We start from the raw sequence: 20,853 nt of genomic DNA, 5'->3' as shown, positions 1-20,853 counted from the left end.
TCGTTTATTTTGACTAAGTACCACCGCGTGAACAGGGTCACTTACTTCATAAAGAGGTAGAATGGATGATCTCTGAGTAGTGTAACTGCTGGCAGCTGAAAGATCCTGACCCCTCATCACTGGGTACTAGGGAAGAAACAAGCAATGTGAAACAGGGATGTCAGCAATCCTCTTTATGAAGTCATCTTCCCAAACATGCAGACACTCCGGCCACAGCCACTGTTAAAACACAACCTTGCTGGCATTGTGATTTCTGCTTTCTACATACATATCATATCAGGAAAAGGAAGCCTGACAAAATGACAGTCCCAGCTCTTAATGGAAGCGTGTGCACCGAAGCTCTGTAATGCAGATGTGCTGCAGGTGAAAACACAAATTAATCCTGCGTGACACAGGAATAGAGGTTGAGCGTTTCTGCAGCAGGCATGTTATTCCTGAAAACTCATGAGTCTCAATTGTCTTAGCCAACGATAAAACAAACAGCTCAGAAAACAGCTCTGAGCAAAATAAAGCGTGCCACTGTAAAATCATGATTACAGTCACATTTGTTGTGGGGTTTTGCTCAGCTCTTAGTTTGGGGTCTCCTGTCGATTCTGGTTTTCAATCTCAGTACGTTGCCTACATCCAAAGACCCCCGCGTGGTAAACGGTGGTAAACAAGAGTGTTGAGCACTTTCTATCTGCCTGTTGCATCAACACGTGGAGCAACCAGCTAAAATTCTGGGGCTGTTACATGTAGAGACATGGCACAGTAAACAGTGGAAGCAGCAAAAACATTCAAACATGAAAGACAGCTCGACCAACATAATTTTGAAAGACTTCAAAGGGCTATTGACATGCAATGGAAAATTTTAAGCATGTCCATTCATCCAGAGGAGCTTTGCTCAAACATGATCAAATCAAAGGGATGGGTTTTTTTCCTCTCCTGGTTTTCTCTGTTCCTCGTTCTACCAGAAATTTATCTACTCCACTTCATTCCTTCCTAAAATCAGATTCATATATTTGAAACATCTCAACTTTGTCTTTAGCAGCAGAGTATTCTGCGTGCCCAACTTGATCTTGGCAGCACCAGGGAACTGCATTGTAAGCAAGATGCTTTCATACAAACCTCTCTAATGAGAAGGACCAAGCCCCCAAAATGGAACTCATCTAGACAAATTATGCTGGAAGTAGTATGAGAATCCTGACTTATACAAACTTGGGTTTTACAATTGAACCAGCTTGAGCATGAGTTGAAGACATAACAGAGAGCCACCTTCTTCATCAGGTTTAGTAAGCATGGTGTAAGAGCTAAAAGTGCTGTAGCATGCTGTAACCTTACCCACATCAAGGCTGCAATTGTTTGCCAAGAGAAAATTTTATCGAGAAGGTTAAATTCTGCACTCACTCACTCATAGGCACCCTGCCCACTACCTGAGCAATGGCTGACACTAAAACACAGTTGATCACAGCTTTCCACTGCAGACCTGTGTCCCTGTACCCAAGCTTTCTCCAGAAGCAATATAACCTAATATAACCAAAGTCAGGATGGACTAACCTCTTAACTTTTGACAAGTAGCAAAATAAAACAAAACAACAGGGGTCTAAAAAAGCCCACTGCAGCCTGCTGTGTGTTTGTCCTTGGGTAAAACCCACAGAAATTACTGAAGCTCCACAACTGAACAGTATTCAGGTATTCATGTAAAACCAGAGCCTGCTCTGCCCACACAGCCTCCTGTAGCAGCTTGCAGGCTCCTACATCGGATCACCACCTAGGAGAAGAGCAGCACAGGGATGGCAGAGGAAGGACAGCTGGCAATCAGGTCAGAAAGAGCAGATGATGTGGCAGAAACTGGTAAAAAAGAAATCACTTGGCTTTTAAAGCATTTCTTCTCTGAGTTATGAGACGGACAGAATTTCACACACTGTGACAAAATTCGTTCTTAATAAAAGACAGATTACTTCAGAATCATGTTGACTAGTTCCAGAGCTGAACATGCAAAAGGCTGGCATGAAACAGCACAGAGTATATGGAACAGATATCCTTGCTGGCATCATTAGTGAAACCATGGGACTTGCAGTGAAAAATACAATCAGTTGGATGGGAAGTATATCAGAAACAAGAGACAGGTCAAAAGACTGTTAATATGTATTGTCAAATCTAATACTAATGACTCTCACCTTTAAATAATTGCTGATAAAGAGTACACTGTTCCTCGCCCCACCCAAGAATATCCATAAAAGTTAAAAAAAACCCCAAACCAACAAAACCCACCAATCTGGGCAACTGCAACAAGAAAAAATTAAATGCAAAAATGGTGGAGCATGGAGAGATAACCATTTGCCACTTTAAACACGAGCTCCTAAAACATCAGCGAATCAAACTTGCACAAAATGTCTTTTTTTTCCCTGATCTGCTGTAGTATGCTAATTAACATTTGGGGTTTGTAAGTATAAAATAAGTAGCCTTTTTGCCAAAGACAAAGATTTGTCTTCCTCTTACCTGTGAGAGGTTCTGCAGAGAGTTTCTGATGTCGTGTAGGACCCTGCGTAGCTGCATCTCCACAGTGGAGGGAGGGTTGATGGCATGAGGTCGATGAGGAAATCCAGCATGCCTTGAAGAGAAGGGGCAGTTGAAGGGAGAAAGCAAGGTGTTGAAGGAAGAGCCAGAGATGCTTGGGATGCTGTGAGTGCTCAGTGTCCTCACGTGCTCGCAGAGCGGCCTGTCCTGCCACTCGGCAGGGAGGGAGTGGAGGGAGCACGTCGACTGGGACATGTGAGCCGGCATGTGCAGCGGGCAGCTCTGTACCCTGGTGGGACTGGAATCCTCTGACAGTCTGTTGGGCCCAGTCTGGGACACTTCTTTTTTGGAGGATGAAGGTGCAATGAACAGCGTGGATTTGCACACTGGCTGGCTGACCACTGGCTGGCTGGCAGCTGGCTCACCCTCACTTTTGTCATTCTCAGATGCTGGTTTATCGTCTGCCTCCGTACGTGTGTACTTATAGGTGAAAGAAGGAGGACTGCATAGAGTCTCTTTTCCTGGAGTTAACTGGACGTTCACAGAGGACACCACTTTCACTGGATTCAGCAATGCAGTTGGGAGAGACTGAGACCGCCTCAGAGGATAGCCCGATTCAGCAAACCAGAGCCTCTGCTTCCTCAGGACATCTTTTGACTTAAGCAGAGTGCGTCCGGCCCTGGCATCAGATGTGCTGATGATCCTCATCTCAGCTCTTTGCAAGGCGACATGAACTCTGTCCACAGACGATGGAGAGGAACTGCCACCTTCCAGAGACTCCATTGACTTGAGAATATGGTGCGTGTGGTACTGAGGAAACTCAAACACACTGCCTTCCTCCAGAAAGTCCAATTCTTTTTGCTCGCTGGAAACGTCTTCCTCTTTAGAGCTGACCTCTCCTTGGACTGTCTGTGATATATGAGATGACTTGCTTTCTCCTCCTTGATTTTGTTCAGTTTCACAGTCACTAATTTTTCTGTCTTCGTTCCTTCTGTTCTCAGAAGGTACCCCTACCTTTCGTCGCTCTACTTGAGAAATAATATCCTCTTCATCATCATCATCTTCACCTTCATCATCTTCCTCCTCCTCAAACTTATTGAAGCAGGACAGTTCCTTGACTATTGGTGTCTTCTGTTCCTCACTATGTGATGTCACGGTTGTCTCACTGTCACAGCTGTCAGCACTGCTTCCCATGCCCTGCAAAGATTCCTGAACCTAAGAAAGACACAGGCCAGAAAAGAGGTGAACGTACTGGAGACTCAACTACTGTCTTCTCAAGGGTCAGGCTAAGAGTTCAAGTCCATGTTCCTTGGGCATAGTGGTAGGGAGCAGAATGAATAATACAAAATGCAGTCAGCATGCAAGAAAAACTGTGAAGAAGAACAAAGAAACACTAGTACCAGAGAGATAAGAAGCACATTGAGGTATGGCAGCAAAAGGAGATGACTTAAAGGGAAAAAAAAAAAAAAAGAGCAAACTATTTACACATTTCTTTGGTTGCACAATAAACTCTCTATTTCCAGAAGAATAGCAGTGGCAGCAGAATAAAAGAGTAAAAAGAGAAAAATGCCAGTATTTTAGGTAGTGATGAGAAAGTGACAGCAGTAGTATATCTCCCATATACAAAGATTCACAGTCAGTGCTGAAATGCAGGGTAGTATTAGGGAATGCATACCAAGTGAGGAGAACTGCAGACTGTAGTGAAACTAATGTCATAGGACAACGCCAAGAACGGGAAAATCAGTCTGCCTATACACTGAGCCTGCTTTAAGCCACAGAATTGTCTGAGACTGGGAATCTCACATTAGTCTGATAATCTCTGCTAAAGACTGCATCCAGTACTATTACCCCATCCCCCCTTTCTTTCTCGTAATACTTCTTTTCACTCTAAATCACAGTTTAAAACAGCACACATGTTTGGGAGTTTCCAGTTTAACAGCTAACAAATGCAGGAAAAGTGTCTATGAGAAAGGGGAATAAAATCCAACCCAGAATACAAAGCATATTCCTTAGGCTGGTCTGATTGGTGTATTTACAAGCAGTCAAGACATTTTCATAAGAATGTGCATTATAAAGTACAGTCTTGGAAGTTTACCATAGTGAGGCATGAACCAGAAATTTAGAAAAGCTTTTCCCATCTGTAATTTCTGCACTTCTCACTGCCATTAGGATACTAACTATGAGATTCTCCTGGAGAGATTACTTATATTGTACTTCAGGCAATAATAGTTCTTTCTCCAAGAAATTTTCTAGAAGAAAATTTCAGTCATGGAGTTCAACAAGTATGTGCTTAACATTGCACTCACTGGCACAGTCACCAATTAGTACAAAAGACTCTGCAGGTTCAGATACTGTTCAGGTCAAAGGTATTAAAAGAAAAAAAGATTGCAATGCCTAGGCAAAATTCGGTGCGTTACATGTGTGCAGATCTGTGTCTCTAACTCTCCATCATAGTATTCACTTACAAGTTGGAAGGGGAATTCTTCTTGCTTCTTTGGTAACGTGAAACTCCCCTGAAGAATATCCCATCTTAATGCCAATATATCCCTTAGAAATCTTTATTTTGGGTATCAGAGATGAAAGGCAATAATTTTTTTTAACTTTTTTCTTTGGTTTTCTCATGGGTTTCACAGGAATGCTATGGCTGCTAGACTCAATTGTTTAACAGTAGATGGCACTAACTTACCATGCTTTTAAGAAACGCTGTACACCCCTCTGTATCCCTTTCATCTTCTTTTCACAGGTTCTCTTCACTAGCTGCCAAGTTCTCATTTCCCTTACTCTCATCATTCACCCATATTCTCAGAACTCAGCTCAGCCCTTGGTCTGAATAAAGCAGTGAAGGTGGCAGAAGAGAGCCAAGCGGCTCCATGGCACAGACCTCGTGCAGTCTCAATGCATCTTTTCAAAACAGCATAATGGAAAGCAGAAAAATCTCACCCCTTTACAGCCAACAAAAATAAACTCCACCAGTCTTCCAGTAAAGGGGCACTTAACTGCAACATGCTTTTAATGGACTTTTAATCAGATCAATTGATAAAGATCAGGAGTGAGAAACTCTAACCTGAGACCCCTTCTAACAAGCCTGTGAACTACAGTGTCGTCCCAGTTCAGTAGAGAGAAGAACCAGGATCTTGGACTATTATGGTCACTACAGAGACTCAGGCTCTTGATTTCCTTTTATTCACTCTCTTGCTCTTGGAAAGTGTGAGCTGATGTTTAAGGGAAACACAAAGGCTGTCACTGACTTGGCCTTCATTTCAGTTGAAAAGCTACTAAACTGGAAAGAAAGCACAGAATACCAATACCAAAACAGAAAATGGGGAGGGTGTGAATCTCTTCCTATCAATTGCCAAACAGCTTTAAAACCTTTGGTGTGCAACAAGGTAAAAAACATTCTGTAGCATAAAAAAAGGTTCAGCAGCTGATAGCCAGACTCACATCTTTGTATTCCTTTGGACTGTAGATTCAGGCCCATGCAGCCTTCAGGCCAGGATCCAGCTCAAGCCTTTTCTCTGGCTGACTGATAGGCCAACAAAATCATGGCTATTACTATGTGGAATTTTTAGAAGAGGCAAGAGAACACTTCTCCCAAATATCAGGTACAATGCTGAGCAAACTGTATATTGAACAGACACCTAAGGACCATGCTGGAACAAAAGCCTCCCCTAAGACAGGTGGTCTCTGGTCAGTATCACAGCACATTCTGGGACCCAGATCAAAGGAACTGGAACAAGAGCGAGTGCAGGAGCTCAGGATTGACTAGACGTTAGCATAGCTTCACAGTAAAGTTAGTATGAAATTGTTCTCACTTTCTGTCAGCTGTTAACTGAATAGAAAAATATACAAAAGAAAATGAGTGGGAAGGCAAAAATGATAGAAGAAATTAAATGACTGGCAGAAAAGCTATAGACTTTCACTACTTTAATCTCTACCCACTGCAGTCATGAGAGAAATAGACTTCAACTCTGAGGCCTCGGTCGGTGAGAAAAGATACACCAGGAACAGCAAAGGACATACTGAATTTAGAGCTTATTCCAGGCCCAAGGACACTGCATCAAAAGGAGTGTGGCCAGCAGGTCAAGGGAGGTGATTCTCCTCTCCAGTGTCATGAGACCCCACCTCGAGTACTGTGTCCAGTTCTTGAGTCCCCAATATAAAAAGGGCATGGAACTGTTGGAACAGGTCCAGAGGAGTGCCACAAAGATGTTTAGAGGGCTGCAGCACCTCTCCTATGAAGACGGGCTGAGAGAGTTGGGGTTGTTCAGCCTGAAGAAGAGAAGACTCTGAGGAGATCATACAACAGCCTTCCAGAACATGAAGGGAGCCTACAAGAAAGCTGGGGAGGGATTTTTTAGAAGGGCATGATGAGGATGAGGGGGAATGGTTTAAAATTTAGAGTGGGTATTAGGAAAAAATTCTTCACTACGAGGGTGGTGAGGCACAGAAGCAGGTTGCCCAGGGATGTGGTGGATGCCCCCTCCCTGAAGGTGTTCAAGGCTGGGTTGGATGGGGCCTTGAGCCATGGTCTAGTGAGAGGTATCCCTGCCCATGGCAGGGGGGCTGGAACTTGATGATCTTTAAGGTCTCTTCCAACCCTAACCATTCTACGATTCTAAGAATACCCAGATTATCCTACTAGAAAGGCTTTAAAATGTTAACACAGTTCTGTAAGGGATTCAGCAGGTCCAGCTCTCAAAATGAGAAGTTTTATGGGATCTAAACTGATAGTCATGATAGCAGTCAAACATTAACATCCCTCCTGGAGTCCCTCTGCCCCACAATAACTGGTGATATTTCAACCACAGCACAGGAGCCTTACCTGAAGCTGATTAAATGGAGAACAATCTGTGGAGGAGTCCTCAGCGAAGCCACTGCTGTCAGAGTGCTGACTCGCCGTCCGTAACAGCTGATCTGTTTAAAACCAGCAAAACCAAACCGTAAATACTTCACAAATCATGACCTTTCATGCCCAATCACATTCAATACACACTTTCCTTTTACATCAAAGTAACATTAAGTGGATAACACAATTCCTTTTCAAATTCCACTCTGAACAATACAAATTGTTCCAAGCAAAACTGCTTCTCATGCAAAGCCCTACTTGTGAAACCTAAAGCAGCAGTAGAAGAGGAACCATCTTTTACATTTTCCTTTCCTGTACTGTGGGAAATAAAAAAACCACCCTGCAGATGTTGCCACTGCTGGAGTTTTCCTTCCACAAAACTGAATCACTGGTTAAATTCACATGCAGGCAATGGAACAGTTGCTTTTGTATTGACGTGTAGAGATTCACCACCCCTCCTGACCATGGAGATAAAAGAGGTCACTCATCTCCTGCCAGCCTACACCATACACCCAGAAGCCCAAAACAACGGCATGACACAAGCAGAGAGGGCTATGCACAGGTCTCAGAACTGCTAGAGACAGTCCTCCACTGGGCTAGCGGACAAATACAAAACATATGACACATCAATGGGCAATCTGCCAAAGCACATTCCCAACGCTCATTTTATACACAAAAGATAAGATCCTCCTGCTTCTTCCTTTCTATTTAGATTAGGTAAGTGTTAAAATAGCCTAAAGAGACTCCAAAATCCTCAGTACTACCCAGGAGCAGTTTTCTCTGGTGCAAGCACTATACCCACAAAGCTGTTTTTCAAGGAGATCTCAGCAAGCTCTGCAGTACAGTACTGCATGTACAGTGTTCCACACTATAGACACAGGAGTCACTCACCAGGTACAGGGCTTACCTTATGGTACCATAAATATTTCATTTAGCCCGTTGGCAGCCCGGGCAGCAACTGTATCTCAACTCTAGTTCCCTGTAGAAGTGTAAAACATTGGACATGGGATGAGACCACAGTGGCCTCTAGTCCCCAGGCCCCTGCCTCCTCCTCCTCACACTGGGTCAAAAGCTCATTGTTGCCTTTTTGAAGGCTCAATGCAGAATTTTGCCCCACATTCCTGCAGCCACTTAACTGTCATCAGATAATTAAACCCAGTTCACAGCTCAATGCATTGGAATGCATTATGAAAACTGTTTTGGAACTGCTGGATATTCAGAACTAATTTTTTTCGGTATGAATTTTGATGAACATTTCACTAATACAGAAATAAAAGCCAGTACAGACCTAGAAGCTCGCGAATAACATCGGGAGAGCCAAACTGCCCATTAAAATTCTCTATCAGTAATTTCACACAGCTTTTAGGGAGTGCCTCTCAAATTGTGCTGCTGTTTTGTTATCATGGCAGCCACAATATCCTGTGATGATAAACAACTTTTCTACCTCAAGACAGATATCCCCACCCAGCTCCCAGTAAAGACAATGGAAATGACAACTTCCCTGAGAACTAGTTCTTATTAACTGCCTGATACAATTAACAGGTTGCCACTACAGCTGAGGCTGGTGAGAAGCTGCCACTTCCACCAAGGTGAACAGTCACCTAATTTGGCCTCTTCTCTGTCCCTTTTCCTATTTGGTGAACTTTAGTTTAAAAGGAAACAGCAGTACTGGTGAAAGCCTTAGCTTTCTGACTACTTCAGATGGAGCACGTCAGCAGTGTGTGTGCTGGCATCTGGCTTCATGTGCATGAAGTTTATTACTGCTTAAGAAAAATATTGACCTGCCCTTCTATTTCCTTCTCAGTCAGTATTTCATTTTCAACTGCAGAAAAAACCTCAAACACTATATATATATGTGTGTGTGTGTGTGTGTATGTCCTGAAATCAATTCTTGACAGACACAGTACTAGAGTAAACACCAGCAGTTTAGATCACTTCCTACAGCATTTGTTATTTACACACATGCTTTGACAGCCTTACGCGGCTGATACTGCCAGTCAACTGGTCAGTCAAGAGCACAGGCACTCATACCTGCCTCATTGTCTTTATCCATGGCAAGAGACTAATACAGCATCAATGGAGTGCCTTGTTCCCACTTAGGGATTTTTTTTAGCGTTTTTTAAACCAAATCAGCGAAGACATTTTTCCTGAGTAGTCTACTACCTCACCTTACCCTTGTCTCTCGCAAGTTCTGAGAGTTCTCCACTATACTGCTATCATGCAGATGCAGTAAAAAAGATTTAAAAACCAGGAATCTCTACTACTTCAGTAGTGAAGTGACAGGATTTGGTTCTGTAGAGACTGGAAATATCAACTACTCTACTGGGATATACTGATATGGCATCCACCCTCCTTGTCAACTACTGATCTAGAGGTTCAATCTGCTCTGTGACACCTGGATGTCTCAGATTCAAGCAGACAAGAGAGTCACATTCAGATTGTGATTAAAATGCCTTCTGGCAACTGAGAGTCCTAAGAGAAGGAGGCTGTGATGAAATATGGCTCCCCTCTCTTCACCTTGAATACAGGAAACACAGCACTAAAGACTGGGATGTAGGGGCTAAGCTGCAATCATCCCTTGTCCTATGTATCCCCACAAAGCCAACTGTACCTTCAACAAAAAGGTCGCTGCACAGTGCTGACCCTGCAGCCCAAAACTATTACCAACAGTGTGTAGAATAGAACTTACGAACTAGAAGGAGGAGGCCAGAGGCAGAATAATAAGGAAAGTGTGGGAAAAGGAACCAGCCAAGATGAACAAAACCAGAAAGAACAATCAAACTCACATCTCAGTTAAAAGAGCACAAATGAAAATGCGCCTTGGATTATTGTTTTAAGCAGTATAAAAAAATATTTTTAGGCACTGAATACATGCCAGAGAAATGTGGGTATTCAAAAATACATCAAATAAACTGACAGAGTTCTAACCAAGAACAGATGACGAAGAAACAATTCCATGGTTTACAAAACATGAAAGCATATATTTATCAGAGAATCACTAAATATAATGGAATAAGTCATCTATTGTAAAATAATATTTAGCTGCCAATGGACTGTCAGTCTCACCAATACAAACAGGCCCACCGGGTCCTTGCCTTACACTTTCTGCAGCACTCGACTGTTCACACAGAAGAGGAGAAATATACGGAAAGTGCCCATGGAGCTTTAGCAATGTCTGTGCTTTTCTTGTACCTGCAGTGATGGCAGAGCTCTAATGCACTTTTGTGTTTCACAAGACTAGTAATAATCTGACGTTCCCAATTTAGCTATAAAGAATTCCGTTATGGGTTTAACTATCTGCTGCCTTTGTTTCCCACATGGATCACACCCTGCACTGCAGCACTGCCAAAACCAGTCCAGTAAGGAGCCCTGCTGCAGGAACTCTTCAGGGTCTCCAGGGATATCCTAGCTTCTGCACAGATAAGCACAGACTCCCACAAATACTAAATCTGTTCCAAATGTTTTCTTCTCACTCCCCCATCTCCAATCTCCTGTGGAGCTGCACCCACAGAGAACTATAAATACAATAATACATTAAGGACAGGAAATGCTGATGATGTGCTTTCTTCACTTTCAAGAACTACATTTTCTAAACTAATCACTACTTTTGACTATCACTGTCAGATAGCTTGAAAGAAACAGGTTTGTGTCTATTCAGAATTTCACAGAGCCACTGATGTTGGCAACCAGACACTCAGAAATTACAGTGCCTTGAGAATACTTTGTTCTCTGTGTGTTGTACCTATATTTGTCTTGTTTGTTGCGTGTTTTTGGAATGGAAGGTGCTGCTGTATAAATATGTCAGGAAGAATTTTGTTTTTCAACTAACAAACCTTCCTTCCAGATAAATTCGCAATAAGTTTTTTTTATAGTGGACATTTAGCAGGACTGTATGTTTACAGTGCAAAGCAACTGAAGCTTTTCAGTCTTCTCTGCTGCACTCCTTAAAAAAAAAACCCAAACAAAAAAACCCAACACACGAACAAAAATACATCCACATCTGAGGTTTGCAACAGTGAAGAACAGAATGGTGGGTCTGGCCATAATGCATTAACCAGTTCAGTTCCACTTGGAAGACGTAGCCTAAGAAGTTCATCAAGCTAGTCACCACGATACAGAATTCTTTGTATCCCCTACAAAGCGTTTAACAAAGACAGTACTATAGCAAAGCAATCGTTTGCAAGCCACTTTGAAAACCTAAGCTTACTATATACAAACAAAACTAATCCGAAACAAGAAACATGCTTTAATGGGAAGACAAAGTCATTCAAGTGTATCTTAAGTCCCCAGACTATTTCAGTACAAAAAAAAAAGAATTTTTTCCATTTTTTTAAAATTAAAATACTTCACCTCTTATTATAGACCCTCTCAAAATGCCTTACAAACCGTTGTAAATTTCAGAGAAAGCATTCACAGCTTTCAGTGTAGACGTAAAATGACACTGCAAGGTCTGTAACAGTCTCTATTGAACAGCACTAAACCCTGCTAACTGATACACAAGTACCCTATATGAAAAAACTTACTACTTACCACTGTTTAACATTTTGGCTAAGTTCTCCACCAAAGGCTCTCTCCTCTTGGCAAGTTTACTGAAACCCATATAGAATAAAGTTCCAAGCTTTCCACATCTTCCAGGCAAAACGAAACGTTGGTCTCAGATTAACTTTAGCAAATGTGCAAGCTTACCCTCAGCACTGACATCCTTGGTAGGTAAGGCAGAGAAAACTCCAGGCAATATTTGCATGATAACAGCGTCACCCCTAATCTATGCCAAATGTATTCAAATGGGTGAGATATACTAGCTGGGAAACATGAGACGGCACGCCATACAGGTGACCTATTGCCAGAACTGCTGGTACCTTTCAGCAGGCACACATGGGACCACCTGACTATTTTTGCCTTGCATGGAGGAAGAAGAGGGTTGGTCTCTTCTCCCAAGCGACAGGTGACAGGATGAGGGGGAATGGCCTCAAGCTACACCAGGGCAGGTTCAGACTAGACATCAGGAAAAAGTTCTTCACCAAAAGGGTTATCGGGCTTTGGAACAGGGAGGAGGTTGAGTCACCAGCCATGGATGTATTTAAAGGACGTGCTACAGTCACAAAATAAAGATCAGCTTTGTCCCTCTCTCAAACCACAAAATACATAAGCATTTGAGATGAAAGCACAAACTAAGTGCGTAGCAAGAGCCAATGCATAGAGTTTGCCATGCACAGGACGACAATTTTAATGTGGGTGCAGAGACAGACATTAGTCCTCTGTGCAGCCAGGTTGCACACTGAGCAGTAGCACACTGGAAAAAAAGCTGGACATACAATTTAGGTTTAAAACAATATAATTTTAGTTTAAATGGGTATCTCAAATTACAGGATCTGCCAAGGGGTAGAGGGGTGTGTGTGTGGAATCCCATACGATCTGAATTAACATTTCAATCCCTCTGATAGCATCAATGGTACAAAACTGAAAATAGCCGGTGAGGCTACAGGGCTGTTATCTTGCCTGTAATTTGGTTGCCCCTTCACAGTAATGTTCTGTGATTTAGCTGAAAAAGAAACTCAGACCTTTTTTATTTCTATGGAAAAAAGAAACTTTAGAAGTTTTAAATATCTGAACCAATATTTCAGAGAACGAAGGGCATTCTGCAGTCTGCTGTCTCCTGGGAGTTGAAGTGTACTCACCTTTCCTTGACTTGGTCACGGCCAGCTGGTGAGAAGTTGGAATGTGTGGTAGATCCCCCTCTGTACTCTGGATCTATCAGGAAAAGGAGATGAATATTTTGTCAGGACAAATGGAACATGTTCCTGTGCTCAAGAATGCCCAAGCAATATACACTGCACATGTGTATATGTGCGGTGGAGTTGTTGGGAGTTGTTGGGATTTTTCTCCACAGTGCAACAGCCTATAAAGACCGAAGGGGGAAAACTGTATCGGCCTGAACCAAAGTATTACATCATTAGGTACTCAGCAATGCCTGTGTAGGACAACCAGTGACTCTTAGGACAGTACCTCCCACCCACATCACAGGGTTCCCCTCCATTTACATACAACATGCAAAAAGACCAGGAAATCACATCCTGTGACACTATTGAGGGTTCTCGGTTCCTCCCTGAAGAAAGACTGAAATAACTGTGTGAAAATACCTTTGACCACCTTTACACTACTGCTGCCTTTTCCATTCAGCATTCTTGGCCCCTCATTTGAATGTAAAGAACAAGTAAAATACATTTAGGGAAACATATCAAGAGGTGAGTGCGTAAGGACTATCATTGGCTGCCCTACCAAGTATTTCCCACAAGCCACCAGTCCTCCAGAAGGACCCAGACCCTGCCAGAACCTATTCCAGACTTAGCCATGCCATTAATCATGGAAATAGTTCTTGTGTCTTCCAGTAAATAAAAAAAAAGAAAAATAGGAAGATAATGTATTCAGAGCCTTGCAGATTTCAACTGAGGAACTTAAAGCTACATGAAAATTAATCCTATTACTTAATCACTTTGTGAAACACAGCCTTATTAAGAAAGCAGTTCTCAGACAACTGTTCAAACAATGGAAAGAATATGCCTAAAATCTCAACAGGGAGGCCTTTGTTTAGTTCAAAAGCTAGAATATGTTTTCTCTTTTGTGCGCTACAGAAAAAATCCTAATGGTTCACATGCAAGCCTACACAGGCAAAACCCCAAATCCAACTACCCCTAACCCTTCCCTCCAATGGGCTGCCTGCCTAATTTCAAAATAGCCAAACAATGAAATTTTCATCTCCATTTTTGATAACTTAAAAATGCAAAACCAACATAGTGATGGTTTTAAGCTCAAATTAGTATTTGGGTAAAGAAGCCACTGTATTTGCATCAGTATCATGCATACAGCAGCCACAAAGGTGCGTGTTTACTTTTTTTAATTAGAAGAGTTTTGAGAAGTACTTGGCTTGAACTTTTTACCAGTAAGTGAACAGCATTACTCTTGCACAATAAATCAAAAGGCTCCTCTGTTCCTTTAGGAGATGAAGGCTGTACCAAAGGGTAAATGCTCTCTTCGTTCAAATGCAAGGGAGAATAGAAGGGGCTCACCACTACAATTTAGGAAAAGTACTTTTTAAAACAATTATTTTTTAAAAAATCAACAAACATCCCCCCCCCAAAACAAAACCCAAACAGCAAGTAATCTTACAGGCCTTTTGATCAGACTGGCCTTCCAGGAAAGGCATCTTGGTTCTTTCAAACCTCCGTGTTCCCGAGAGCTACGTTTGCAGCCCCCCAACAGCTAAACCTCGTCTCACCTAAATGCCCTCCACCTCCTGTCCTTGGTTGGGAGACAGCATCCTGGCCGCATCCGCAGCACAGTGCAGCTCCACTAGCACGCAGCAGCAGCCCCCTCTCCTTCCCCCTCCCTTCAGCCAATATTGATGTTGGTAAATGACCTTCGGGACTGTAACTGGCCACCACAGGAGCGGGTGTTTGAGGGAAATCCTGCCCTGACTCACTCTCACACTAGCTATCTTCACAGCCACAGACTTCCGAAGGGCACTCAAACCTCCAAGGCACTCGTAAGCATGGAAAGAGCTTCCTTGATATATCTGTCATCTTTCTCACAGGGGTGAATGCACTCCAAGCCAATCTGGGAAAATGGAGGAGTTATTGTCACTGTTTCTAGTACAGTTTATTGTTCATTACACCCTGCTTAGAGACACAAAAAAATAAAATCAAGCTGCCAGGTATTGTTCTAAAGTTTCTTCAAGAAAACCAAATCCCTCCCCCCAGGAATCTGAAGGCAGTCGATATGTATACGTTATATTGCGCAAACAAAAATTCACCACAATCACATCCCACATCACATGTCCTCTTGCCAAAACAGCTGTGTTTATGCACTGGCAGCACTGCAAAGTGTGTCAACCAAAACTTTGCAAACACGTTGCATTTGGCTTGTGCAGAATTCAGCGAGTCTTCTTCATGTCACAGCCCTTTACAGTCTAACTTATGTTGAAGAAAAAATCTATTTATTTTTTCTTTTCTTTTTTCCTTTTTTTTTTTTTAATTATTTGTTTCAACTTTGCCCAGGAGCACCAAAAACCAGATTACTCCTCTGGGATACATGAAACCAGTCCAGCTATCAAGAATATAGCAAAATACATTTGCCACTCAGACCCCTCCCACTGCACCAATGCAAACATCTGTGCAGCTACACAACAAGCTGGATAAAGAAAATCATCTGGCTTAGTTTTCAGCTGAAAAAAAAAACCCGAACCAAGAAACCCTGAAATACTCTGGGTTCCCTTTGTTCTTATCCAGAAGATGTCCACACAACATGTGAGGAATGACATGCAGGCATAAAAAAGTGGCAGGAACCACAAAAGGCTGGATTAACTCTTTCTATTTAACGAGTGCTTTCAGCTACAATATTAGTTGATCTAGAGGAGCCTCAAAAGTCTGTAGTGCCAATACAACACTAGACATGGTATCTACTAAATCATCATTTCCTCATTTGCTGTAAAACTCTGGGGGTTTTCTACTGGCTTTCTTCACTCATTTCACCAACTAAATCACAATCCTTCATTTTACATATGTATTTTACATAGATTAAAAAGATACAACTACTGAACTGTTAAGAACAGACACTTTGAAATGTGTTCACAGAAACACCTGCTGGTTTAAGTTGTGGCAGATCTTACAAACAGAGGTGTGAGTCCATGCAAAAAGAAAAGCATTACTGTATTGCACAGGCTGTGCATTTCCTACCCTAATAAATAATTCACTTGCAGGAGCCCAGAAATTAAAATCCCTTAATTATCCATCAAGAAATGAATATATGTGTTTATGAAGACATTACAAGGCAGCCAGCACAGAATGTGTAACTAAGCCACCAAAGGCACAAACAGCTACTTTCAGTGTGCTAATTTTCAGAGAACAAACAAATCAACATATAGTAGATTGTCATTAAAACCAAAAGTTGCACAAGATGAGCACAGCAGCCTACTTGACAGACCCTTTCCCTTTCATGCACAACACACTTGCTCCTTTCACAAATTTATCCTTAGTCAATATCAATTGATCAACCGAAAGTACTTCTATGCAACAAAAATAAAAATTTCCAGTTAGAAATTTTAGTTAAGTAGAAATTTAAACCCAAAGGCTTTTCTATATATATAAAGGCAAACCTAGATCTACTTCCACAGGCAAAGCTCCTATTAGTTTTGCCAGTGACTGCAATTACCTGAGCTTGATGAAAAAAAGAATGAGAACTTTCCTGGTGACTCTCAGGAACAACAGCAGCAGCAGCAAAAAGTTATTTCATTAAAGGTCAAATAGAGCAGCCTACCAAGAGAGAGCGACAACTGTCCTATCACTCAGAGAATTTAAAGTATTTCTGGAGAAAACACTGTCAACTGCACAGGAGAGAACATTCCTCTGTTGGCAGCCAACAAGTTATGTAAACTGTATGCAAAACCAAAGTCATCTATCTCCACCTACCTCTTCCATCTCAAAGGAGTCCTTCTGCTGCAGCATTAGATTCATTATGGATGGGTTTGCGAGGAGAGCGCAGGGGTCTCTGCCTGGTGATGCTGTGGGCTGCCTTTGTGTTGAGACACTGCTGTTGGATATACTGGAACTGCTGCTGAAGCTTGGTGAGTCCAAAAGACCAGATTCTTCACACGGTCTCTCCTGGGAGCTTGCCAACCTGCTGCTCTGCACATCTGCTGGAGGCACAGTACCCTCTTGCTTATCATCAGTCCCAGCAGGAACGTTTGCAGGTTTACGTGTGTCTGCAGCATTTGCCTGGCTACTGGCTATCTCCTCTTTTACAGTAGCCAAAAAAGAGGAAGAGTCTTTCTTTTTACAGTATTTTGGTAATTTAGATTCGTTTTTAACATCGTTTTCCTCGCTCCCTGGTTCAGTTGGACTTTTCCCTTTTTCAACAGGTGAAGGAGTTGAGCAGCCGTTCCCATCGGCTTGCTGTGCGCCAACGAGATTGAGCTTAGACAAGGTCTTCATCAACCGACTGGCTGTATTGCTGCGATTTAACGGCGGGGGGCTGGATGCCTCTTTGCTGGAAGACACTGAATTCATACTACCAATTTTCTGCAAAGGAGTCCCCGAGACTTGAGAATACAAAGAAGAAAAAGCATTGGCCACAGTAGTAAGCACTTCAATCTGACGAAAACGACCTGCACAAGAACAAAACATAAGGCAGAGTTTATGAGGATGTTTGCTGTTATCACACCCTAGACCTCCTGACCCATCTCTAAATGATGGTTTGAAGTCTCAGAGACAAATCTTTCTTCATATCTGAAGAGGGAATTTTCACCATAACCCCTGCCCATCTTCACCCCAAATCTCCTCCTTGTTATATCAAGGGTCCCAACAGCTAACTGAACACTACTGAGTCCGGTAACATGAAAGGGACACCACACCCTGTGGAAAAATGGAGAAAAGCTTTGCAAGAGTGTTTGGTAAATGCGCAAGGAGAACTGCAAGGAAAGCTTTCACTAAACAAACAAAGGACACAGGAGTGCAAGGGAATTTACAAACTGCCGGGAAGAAAAGGGTTACTCGCTTCACTCTCTCCATCTGCAAGGACAAGAGGACATTTCAGCTATGCCCTCATTTCAGCAACACTCATTACTGACCTAACAAAGCTCCCATCCAAGTCAATAGAAATACTGGCACAGATTTCAACAACTGCAAAAGTAGGTTGCTGCTGACAGATTTCAAAAATCCCACCCGGGTACTGAAGAACACAAGAAAAAGACAGATACTGCTATTTGTTTTAGTGCTCTAAAGCTACAACCAAAGCAGAGCTTAGGAGCAAGAAGCAGGAATGATACAAACAAGAGGGTAATGTATCTTACAGGATGCCTTTCCTTTCCCTCCCCCACCATAAATCCTTTCCCCTCACCCCAAGATGTACAACACCAACAGTCACCTCTTGCCATATTTAGGACCAAGCAAGAGTTTTATGGATTCTGGATGTAATTAGTCCTTTAGACTCTAATGGGTTTTCGCCAGAACACTAGATATGCACCTTCTTTTAGGGCTGTTTACATAGCTCACAACTTTAAAAATAAACTTTGCTTTAAACACATACTTACTTGTTAAAGCAAAATTTGGATTTTCCACTTCCATGCGCTGTATTTGGGCATTCAAAAACACTTTGATATCTATTCCTCTGGCAAATGATGATGAATTAAAAAATCTTGCTGGAATTTTTGAAGCAATATCTGGTTCATCTCTTCCAAATCCAAGGTTATAGAGCACTTCTTCAGGATCTTCCTCATAAAGTTCCAGTAACTCAGAAACACTAAACAAATGAAATCATGTTTACTATCTATTTGTCTCTTTTTAAGACCCAGTCCCTCCTGTCCAACTGTTAATTCAGCCCAGCAGCCAGCTTGGTCTATTGAGCTTTTGACTGCTACAGCTCAGACTACTCCTGGAAATAATCATGGAGATCTCTGCATCTGAAGTTTTGGTTCACATCACCAGAGACATCAGTCCAGACACATCTGAGATCCAATCCTGTAATTTATAAAATCAGCCCTTATTCTGCAGAGCTCTGATTTTAAAGTGTCACTAAAATTTCAGAAGTCTCTAACATTTGGACACATTTGTTAGTATTTACTGCAAACCACAACTAAAACCAAACAGCAGTATTTCAAGCAACCAAATGAAAATTCCCTTCTCAGCTACTAAACGCAGCAATGCACATAAATCACGCCAAGTCCATTTAACTGAGGAACAGAGAACTAAGTTTTGCCAGCAAAACGCAGCCAAATTCCACTGGACTGTGCCATGACCTTCAAAGCATAGTACTCTCTTACCTTGAAACAGTCGCACTGCTTTTTCCAGACCCAGTGGAGTTCATACTTCTCCCTTTCTGGTGGAACTGCAGCCTCCTCTCCTTTGCCAGCACACCATTGCTGTCAACACAAAGGGAGAAAACCCCGGCGATAAACCCCTTTCCTTCGGGGACTTGACTGTCTGTCCCAGAGGAGAGCTAAGCCTCCAGCACTGCTGAATTTCTCTTTTCCCCTTCGGTGTTATCTGGTTTATATTAGCCATGTCATTTATTGAAATACAATAACAAAAGCAAACCCTGGGACGCCTCAGTAAAAATGTACGTAGACAGTAAGAATTTGAAGGCAAATGCAAGCTGAATAAACAAATCTCCGATCTCCCCTTGCTGCCCCACCCTCCCCGATCCCACCCTCCTCCAGCCCAGCCTCGGGTGAGCTGCTCTGTCCTGCCTTGCCCTGCCCTTCTCCGTGCTGCTGCCTCCTCTGGCAGGGCCACCTCTCCACAGAAAGGCCACCTCTCCACGCTTCAGGTATCCAGTCCCCCCTCACTCTTGGCTGCCACCCTCATGAGGCTATAAGCCATGCCGGCAGCAGCCAGAGAAGCTGAAGAGGCTCCAGGCAGAAGGAAATGGAGCAAGACTAACTCCAACCAAGACTGCTGGCCGGTTTCTTTCCCAATCCTCAACTATTTCCTCCCTGCATCTGGAGAAGCTGCATCAGCATTAGGTGGTACCTTGGCTTCAAATGTACTGTTACTGACTGCCTCTTTGGGGGACAAACATTCCCAAGGGGAGTTTTACTGTACAAATCCTCACACACACACACACACACACCAGAGCAACCACCAAGAAAACAAAGATCACAGAGGATTTGCCTAAAACTGCACTTACAGAGTCCACTCAGGAGAAGCAGTGAGAATGCTGCCCACGCGGGTGTGCTGGTATTTGCTAAAGGCTCAACAGGGGTTTTAGTCACAGCACATTTTATTTAGAAACTCCCCCTACAAAGCAGGCTATCTCAAAGTCTTTTTTTCCCATTCCCAAAGGATATGTGCTCTGAAAGGTAAAACTAATTTTCCTTTGAAACTTCTGAAGTGGCAAGAGACCAGTGAGACAAAGAAGGTAAATATACTAAGTTACTTAGAAGATGTAGCACTTCAATGTTTTTCTCCTGCTACCCCAAAATCTACATCAGGTCTGCTGGAAGAATAAAAATGCTTTTTTTTCTGCTTTTCATAATGACTCTTTCTGTGCTATCTGGATTTTCTATCTTCTGTTTCCCTCTCACATAGCTGACATGACCAGAAGAACTTTAGCTCTGAGGTAGCCTCCAGGACTTCCACTGGCCCCTCTCCCTCCCACCCTCAAGTATAAATATTTATCAGAAGTAAACAACAACAAAAAGAAAGATGGTTACCATGTTTCCATCTGTGTATCGCTTCGTAGATGATTAGCTGTAGAGAAACAAAAAGAAGTCACACACAAACCTCTTCAGAATTACAGTTCCCACCAGCCATATGAAGAAGCAGGCAGAGAGAAAATTTATCAATACCACCACATATGCCAAGCTTTTCTCTTCCCATGTAAACACGATTGACAAGTGTTTCCAGTATATGGCTGATATAAAGACAATCAGGCTTATCCAGGCTATCTGTAAAATAAAACCTCACCTGGACAAATGTTTACGTACTGGTAACTTTAAATTTTATGTGTGATGAGCT

The 20,853-nt window shown here is 42.5% G+C and overlaps 1 protein-coding gene across 1 annotated transcript in view; it reads right to left on the bottom strand.

Moving 5' to 3' along the window:
• Nucleotides 1–19,216, bottom strand: part of ITPRID2 (ITPR interacting domain containing 2) — a 29,681-nt gene extending 10,465 nt beyond the window's left edge. Inside the window, exons 1-7 of the mRNA XM_084265140.1 lie at nt 19,158–19,216; nt 18,429–18,637; nt 16,810–17,504; nt 13,024–13,096; nt 7,322–7,413; nt 2,482–3,714; nt 46–126 (exon numbers count right to left, since the gene is read on the bottom strand). Of these exons, the coding sequence (XP_084121266.1) occupies nt 46–126; nt 2,482–3,714; nt 7,322–7,413; nt 13,024–13,096; nt 16,810–17,504; nt 18,429–18,637; nt 19,158–19,201 (2,427 nt within the window). The 5' untranslated portion in view covers nt 19,202–19,216. The remainder of the gene's footprint in view (nt 1–45; nt 127–2,481; nt 3,715–7,321; nt 7,414–13,023; nt 13,097–16,809; nt 17,505–18,428; nt 18,638–19,157) is intronic.
• Nucleotides 19,217–20,853: the final 1,637 nt, after the last annotated feature.

The sequence above is a fragment of the Gallinula chloropus genome (assembly GCF_964237585.1).
Source record: "Gallinula chloropus genome assembly, chromosome: 5".
Lineage (NCBI taxonomy): Eukaryota > Metazoa > Chordata > Aves > Gruiformes > Rallidae > Gallinula > Gallinula chloropus.
Note: the sequence above shows the minus strand (reverse complement) of the source record. Positions and strands in the feature narration are given on the sequence as shown.